The sequence below is a fragment of the Macrobrachium rosenbergii genome, chromosome 48 (genome assembly GCF_040412425.1).
Source record: "Macrobrachium rosenbergii isolate ZJJX-2024 chromosome 48, ASM4041242v1, whole genome shotgun sequence".
NCBI lineage: Eukaryota > Metazoa > Arthropoda > Malacostraca > Decapoda > Palaemonidae > Macrobrachium > Macrobrachium rosenbergii.
Genome location: NC_089788.1, coordinates 38,581,516 through 38,589,505, shown reverse-complemented (window position 1 = coordinate 38,589,505; position 7,990 = coordinate 38,581,516). Strand labels below are relative to the sequence as shown.

General features: G+C 44.6%; 2 protein-coding genes across 2 annotated transcripts; both read left to right on the top strand.

Moving 5' to 3' along the window:
* The first annotated feature begins 1,524 nt into the window (after positions 1-1,524).
* On the top strand, positions 1,525-2,474 carry LOC136831039 (uncharacterized). Its single transcript, XM_067090983.1, has 2 exons — positions 1,525-1,870; positions 2,098-2,474. The coding sequence occupies exons 1-2, from the start codon at positions 1,525-1,527 to the stop codon at positions 2,472-2,474; spliced, it is 723 nt and encodes a 240-aa protein (XP_066947084.1).
* Positions 2,475-2,666: 192 nt separating this feature from the next.
* On the top strand, positions 2,667-3,419 carry LOC136831038 (putative cyclin-dependent serine/threonine-protein kinase DDB_G0272797/DDB_G0274007). Its single transcript, XM_067090982.1, has one exon. It carries the CDS (start codon positions 2,667-2,669, stop codon positions 3,417-3,419), a length of 753 nt encoding a protein of 250 aa, XP_066947083.1.
* The last annotated feature ends 4,571 nt before the right edge of the window (positions 3,420-7,990 follow it).

Here is a 7,990-nt window from a genome sequence, read left to right as displayed (position 1 = left end):
TTATTGAAAAAGACATTTCCACCTAGATTCTGCTCCTAACTGCTAAAGGCAAAATCTGCAATAGTATGCGTCCGTAAAAACGGCTATTGCTTTAAAACTGTTAGAGATAAAGAGCTAAACTAAGTCTCATTAATAGCTAAAGAGTGTGTCAACAATATCTGTAAGAGCCAACGCTGCCTCTTCCAAACACGTGTGTGTTCGTGTGTTCGTCAATCATCATCATCATCGGAGTCGACAGGACAAAACAGGAGCGTCTCGTTTTCTTTCTCTACAGGAACGCGATTTCAACCATACAATATTTCCGTCTGTTCTCCCTAAGCATTGTTGTCTTAATGTATGTACAATCACCACTACTTGCATTGCCATGCAAGCATTCTAATCATGTACTCATAATGTTCCAACGGATCTTCTGTATCAAACTGTACGTGTGTTTCTGTTTGTGAAGACGCCAAATGTCTCTCCATTTCACGTTTATTATGCTACTGCATTGTATCCATTAATCTGTCTTGAATCTCATGCAATTGGCCATATGTAGAATTTCCTGGCCTTTCCACTGATCGACAACTTCACCGCTGCTGCCGCTGTCTCCTCCTCTCCCGCCGCTGTCTCCGCCTACCAGAACGTCGACGACCAATGGGAGGACAGTCTGCTAGACTGTAAGCTTCTCCCAGAGTTTCAAGCTTGTCGCTCTCCGCTACCCGCCAATCAGAAAGCGGCTCCTGCTGTCAACGCCCACCAGATCTTCGCCACCAATGAGAAGACCGTCTGCCGGACTGTGAAGCTTCTCGACGACTTTCAAGCTTGAGTCTGTTTGCTTCCCACCAACCAGAGAGCTGCTGCCGCTGTCCCCGCCCATCTGATCGCCCGACTGCCCGTCTGCAGACCTTGAGGAAGATTCAAGCTTGAGAACATCTACTTCCGACCAATCAGAGTGCAGATCCTCCCACTCTGGTTTCTCAGCCCTGTCGACTAAATCAGACGACGCGCTGAAAGTCGGAACACGATCCTGAGAGAACTTCTCTCGATATTATAAGCACAATTATCACTGACTCCTCTCCTATCCCTTAACCTCTTCAGTTTACTAACAGGCTCTCTTGTGGAAAATCTGGTAGCCCTTGTGGTCTTAAAACTTCAGGAGGAGCAAGACTCAGAGCCAAAAAATTCCCACTCTCGCAATTCTTCATTGCAAGTGGCATAGGGTCCCTTAGGCTGGCGTCTTAAATAAGCCAGAAATTAGGAAAAGCCCATCAGGCAACCAGGTAATAAGAAAATTACACACAAGCCCTTCAGGTAAGACCAGAAATATACCCTTCCCTAACTACAAGACTAGACTGCTGAGTCTTTTTATTTGTGGGACAAATAAGAAGGTTCCTCAGCAGCTACTGTTGTAGAGCAGTAAACAGCTACTAATAGGATAGGCAGGGCCCCCAAAATCATTCACACACCAACATCACTCACTCCCACCAATCTCCCTTCTCTCTACTTGCACTCACAGACCTCTTCCTTCTCTCCTAGCAAGCAGACATGGCATCTTCATACAATAACACACCCTTCCACACATCCTCACAGCACAGCACCACAACAACCTCATCATCCTCTACATCTTGCAACCCAGACTTGGCATCCACAATCAATGACACAACCTCACCCACATCCTCACCTCACAGCAGCACATCTTCCTCACCATCCTCTCCTCCCCACAACCTAGACATGGCAGCCACGCTCACGGACACACCCTCACCCACAGATTCACCTCAAAATGGCATGACACCCTCATCATCTGCTACCCCCATCATGACTGCCCCAAGACGACGAGCCAGATCCCTATCGATCTCTCCCACCGCTTACACACAGGACACGCAAAGACCAAGTTGGACGAGAGCTCTGACACTGACACCGACACTGAGAATCAATCACAGACAAACGACGGTTTTACGCTTGTGACAAAACGAAAGGCCTTCAGGAAAGCACGAAAACAGACAAATACAGCAAAAACAACCACAAACACAAATACAAGATCACTAAACGAATACCCCCCACTCCCGTTCCCCAAATTCAGACCAATCCCAAAAGACAACCAGACATCATATACCACAGTAGCATCCTTAGAGAAGAAGCATCCAGGAATACGAATACAGGCACGACCAAACCATAGAGGACTATTCACGATTACACCGCAGACGATGGAAGCAGTTGAGATCCTGAAGCAGGAAGCACAGATACTGGACCCAGCAGAAAGGACACAGAAGGGCATCATTTGTCGATATCCAATAACCCTCCCCATAGCCCCCAAAAAGGACCTCTCCTACATTCAGGATGCAGTACGGTGTACGAACAAGGCAGGAGAGCCAACACGAAAGGTACTGGCAGTTTTCAAAGGAAGGAGACCAGACGAAGTAGTCATCCCAATATGGGGAAAATTCCCTACAAAGGCCTACACACCGGAACCTTTAAGATGCTTCAAATGCCAGTGATTCGGACACCACCAGAAACAATGCGTAGCACAATGCGTAGTCTGTGGTGTCTGCAGCTCAAGACATGATACCACCAGCTGTATACAGCGACATAATAATAAAGAAAAAACTAAAGCCAAATGCCCCAACTGCGGGCAAGGACACCATGCGTGGTACAAGGGGTGCCCAACACGGCTCCAGATAATCTGGAAAATGAAGGGACTACCTCAGACTCAACAACACCAGCAACAACTACCCCAGCGACAACCACACCAGCAACAACTACCCCACCGACAACCACACCAGCAACAACTACTACCCCTCCGACAACAACACCAGCAACAGCTGCCTCTCAGACAACCACACCAGCAACAACTACCCCTACAACAACCATACCAGCAACAACTACCTCACCAACAACCCCAACAGCAAGCCCCTCCTACAAGACCTCCACAGCAACACACACACAATGCTACACAACAGATGCAACAACCCCAACAACAAACTGCACCCACACACCAACCTAAGCAACACAGACAACAACACAAAACTCTACCACCACCACCCCCCATAAACAAACGAGACCCCAGACTCAAAGAACACAGACACCAAGACGCACGCGTTGACACACAGACTCCATCCACAAATCCCACTCCTTTCTCCACCTACAACACCCCAGTCACAAAAACACCCCTACTTCCAAATCCTACTCCTTTCTCCACCATCAACCCCCCATCCAGAAAAACACCCCTACTTACCCTCCCGCCCACCCCTACCACCGCACCTTCATCCTCACATCCTAACCACAGTACCCCAGAGTCCCCCTCCAAAAGAAATGCAGTCTCCATCACCCGTGAGGAATTTAGACGAGAGGTAGCCAGAGTTGTGGAAGCAGTTATAGCACAACTCTTCCCAGGAGTGGACTACACAGCAACACTGAGGAACACAGTTGCAGCTCTGTTATAAACCAATATGGCTGAACAAAATACAAATAATAGAAACAACCAAAACTGCAGGAATGCACTACAGAACAATCTCAAAATCCTTCAATGGAACATAAACATTGCCAACACAAAATATGCCCTCCTGCAATCACAAGTGCTATCAGAAGGGCATGATGTCATCCTCCTACAAGAGACTCTAGTAAGAGAAACTGCCAAATTCACATTCCAGGGATATACAGTGTACAAAACCCCACACACAAATGAAAACAGAGGGCTAATCACGCTTATCAAAGCAACAATTCCCTCTGAACAAACAAGAAATATAGACTGTGGTCAAGGGATAGAAACGCTAAGTGTCCTTATAAGACTAGCAAATACCTCCCTAATTGTGCACAACATATACAAAGGCCATAACAAAACCTTTGAAGGAGAAAACCTTTTCAGTGCAGCCACAAGCGAAAACACCTTCTTCGCGGGAGATTTTAATGGCCATCACCCGTGTCTACACTCACAGCAACATACAAATGCAGCAGGTAGACACATAAATCTGCTAATGGAAGAATTTCCTGAAGTGAAGCTGCTAAATGATATCAATGAAGCAACACACCTCCAAGGCGGAAGGCTAGACTTGAGCTTCATATCTAAAAATCTACAAGACAACTGCACAAGGAAATTACACCCAATATTGGCCAGTGATCACTTTGCAACAGAAACTAACATAAGGATAATAAAAATACCTCCACCACCACCTCCTCCAGCAGGTTGGAGACCAGATCTGGCCAACTGGTTAGTGTTTGAAAACCATATGACCAGTTGGGCAACACAGTACATATGAGACCCGGCCCAAAACATGAACCAACTGCAAGAGGACTTTGAAAAGAGCCTACACAGTGCAGCAAATGCTTCCATGCCAAAGAGAACCTTTGGTACAAACAAAACCCCCCACAAAGACAGCTGGTACTACAACTCAAGAATAAAGGAAATGAATTCGAGAGTTAACAGAACAAGGAAGCTCTTCAGGAAACAACCCACAGATGAACTACATGCTGTCTTAAGGGATGTAATGAATCATGCAACCCAAACAGCCAGAGAAGTAAAGCGGGAAACCTGGCTGATGTGGTGCTCACAGACGACCCGTCTAACCCCAATAGCGAAAATATGGTGGTGGTTCAACAAGGTATCAGGAAAGACCAGACCACCATAAGCACATCATCCCAACCCACAGGCAGAGGTGAACAGACTTGCGCAACATTTTGCTGACAGGACCAGAACGGCACATCTGCCACCGGCCACAAGGGAAAGGCAGGTGACATTAGATCCAGGGAGATGGCTAGTTATCAACACAGCATGCAATGAGCCTGACGTCACTGACACCCCATTCACAATGAATGAGCTTAACAAAGCCCTCCAAAAAGGAAAGAACACAGCTCCAGGATCAGACATGATCACATACAGCATGCTGAAAAATATGGGCACAGCAGCCATGGAAGTACATCTGCACATAATCAACAGAACATACACTGAGCAAGTCAGACCCGCACAATGGAATCAACAAAACACACAGCCAATTCCCAAACCCAAGGAACCAAACTCCTACAGGCCCATCTCTCTCATCAGCTGCACAGAAAAGACTGCAGAGAGAATGGTACTAAACAGACTCGTATGGAAAACAGGACCACTACATCATCGACTATATGGTTACAAAGAAGGAATAGGCACACAAGAATGCCTAGCAGATGTAATGGCAACAATAAACAACAGAAAGTCAACTGTAGTTTTTCTCGATTTAGAAAAAGCCTACGAACTAGCCAGCGCAGCCGTCATCCTTGCTACCTTGGTGGACAAAAGAGTTAAGGGTAACCTGTTAGCATGGGTCAAAGGATACATGCAAAACAGACAAGCCAGAGTCACCTTTCAAGGTGCAAGCTCAGATTTTCTCAACTTAGAAAATGGAACACCACAGGGAGGAATACTTAGCCCCTTCCTTTTCAATGTACTAATGGAAAATGTAGCCACAATCACCCTGCCAGAGGGAGTGGAAATTTTCATATATGCAGACGATGTGTGCTTAGTACACACAGGTACAGATCCTACCAAAATATGCAAAATGCAATAACACAAATTGAAAATAGCTGTACAGATCTTGATCTAAAAATCAATACAGCAAAAACCAAAGCAATGGCAATTAAACATGACCTAAACCCAAATGAAATACAACTCATGGGTGAACCCATCGAATGGGTAGAAAACTTTGTGTACCTAGGAGTAAATATCAACAAACAACTCTCTCCACGCAAAGAAATAGAAATACTTAAACAAAAAATCCAATGCAGGCAAAATGCCATGAGAAGAATCACCTCTCTAAAACAAGGAGCAGTATACCATGCCCTCAGAACCTTCTACATACAGACAATAAGGTCAACTGTGGAGTATGCAGCACCTGTACTTACTCGCATCACAAACACAGAACAAAAAAGCTTCGAAGCAATCCAAAACAATGCCTTAAGACTCATCACAGGTGCACCCATGTGGACTAACTTGTGCGTCTTGAGAAACGAAACAAACTTACAATCTCTAACACAGAATAGATCAGAGAAACACATCCATACTGCCAAAAACCTTGAAAGGTAGCAGGAACTGCCCACTCAAGAGAGAAATCAAGAAAAACATTGAGCTTCACGAGGAACTAGACACCCCCAAGACATATGCTGGCGACCTCCTAGCAGCTTTAAGGAGAGTAGGGATGCAAAATCAAGCAGCCGCAATCAAGGAAGACACGCCAATCGCAGAGTACAGAGAACAAGCACCCTGGGAGCCGGAACTATTCAAGATAAACTTTACAGTCCTCCCTGCAAGCAAAGAAGCATGCGCTGCTCAACAGCTAAGGCTTGCAGCCCAAGAGGCAATCAGGAAAACTGCAGCCACAAATGAATATTTTACAGATGGATCAGTAGATCTCAGCATCCCGGCAGCAGCAGCTGGGGTCCACTCAACAACCCTCAAAGGATGCTGGAGGCTCTCTGACAATGCCTCCACTCTACAAACTGAACTGATTGCCATTGCAAAAGCTCTAGAAGACTCTCAGCATAGGCAGGGAAACACAACAATTCATACTGACTCAAAAGGAGCACTACAGGCTATAAAAAAGGAAAAGCAAAAGAAAACATCAGACTTCTATCAAGCATATGGGCAATTGCAAGCCTTCATCAAAACAGAAACAGGGAAATAACATTAAACTGGATTTGAGCCATGTGGGAATCCAAGGAAACGAAGAAGCAGATTCTTTAGCAAAAAGTGGGTTGCTACACACCAACGTTAGTATCAAAATCAGCCCCTCACTCACACAACTGAAAAACAAGGCAGCAGCACACTGCCAACTACAGGAGGAAAGCAAAGTCAGAAGAGCTGTTTTCGGTGGCTCAAAAACTGCCAAATGGTAATGGACACCGTAAACCTAAAACCACACAATATAACCAAAGACATGTCACGGGCCCTAGCAGTCATAATCCATCGGCTAAGGCTAGGATACCTGTGCACATGGCAAAGAATAGTAGACAATCCTCAACCATGCAAGTACTGTGAAACAATCCCAGAAGAACCCCTGGAACACTACTTTCTTGACTGTACAGAAACAGAACAGCTAAGAACAAGTTATGAAGGTAATGAAAGAACAGCTACCCAAATAACAAAGCACATACTGACAAACATCCATGAATTTGCAGGCTTCCTATGCTCCTACCCACAACCACGGTAACTCTAAAGAATCCATACCTTTAACCACCCACTCTCCTTCCCAATTCTTAAATCAGACACAACAGACCCGACCCAGACAACAAATCAAAAGCCATACCATTCATCTCTAGATGCTGACTCTTTTAGAAATCACTCCCTCCCCTATCATTCCATCCATCACAATCAAAACCCAACAAATACACAAAACACTTACAGACACAAGAATTAGGACCGGACAAGGAATATGGCTCCAGATCACCACAAACTAGCATACCAGCTACCTGTGCCTACTACTCAATTCTTCTTTTTTTCCATCTGTTGACCTCTCCCACTAGCCAACACTCACTGCTATCATACTTTTATCCTCATCTGATGGGTACCTTAGGGTTCAAAGAGGTTGCAACCTTGCCTGTTACATCTTTTCATTTCAAAATGCACCCCCACCAAAATCACTTTCATATATATCATTGTTACGACCTTATTTACGTCCGTAATTTCAAGGGTTCTTGTCTCTACACAGAATTTGCGGGCAGTAAAAATGCAACACAGGAACAAAAGAACAAACACCTCAACAAAAGTTACAATATTTATTTATACAAAAGAAAGAATAATGGTTGGTAAAAATAAATCAAAATGAATATATATATATATCAAGAGGAAAATGAACCAACCTTAAGATCACCTAAAACTAAACTAAACCCTAAACCAAGAAATAGGATATTTTTAAATATGACTTCAAGTAGGTACCTTATAAATTACTGGCCAGATAAATATATCCTAAGAAACTAAGTTAGGTAGAAGGAAGTAGGAGAAAATAAGAAGGGAAACTTAATATTACTCCTACCTAACACATACAAACTA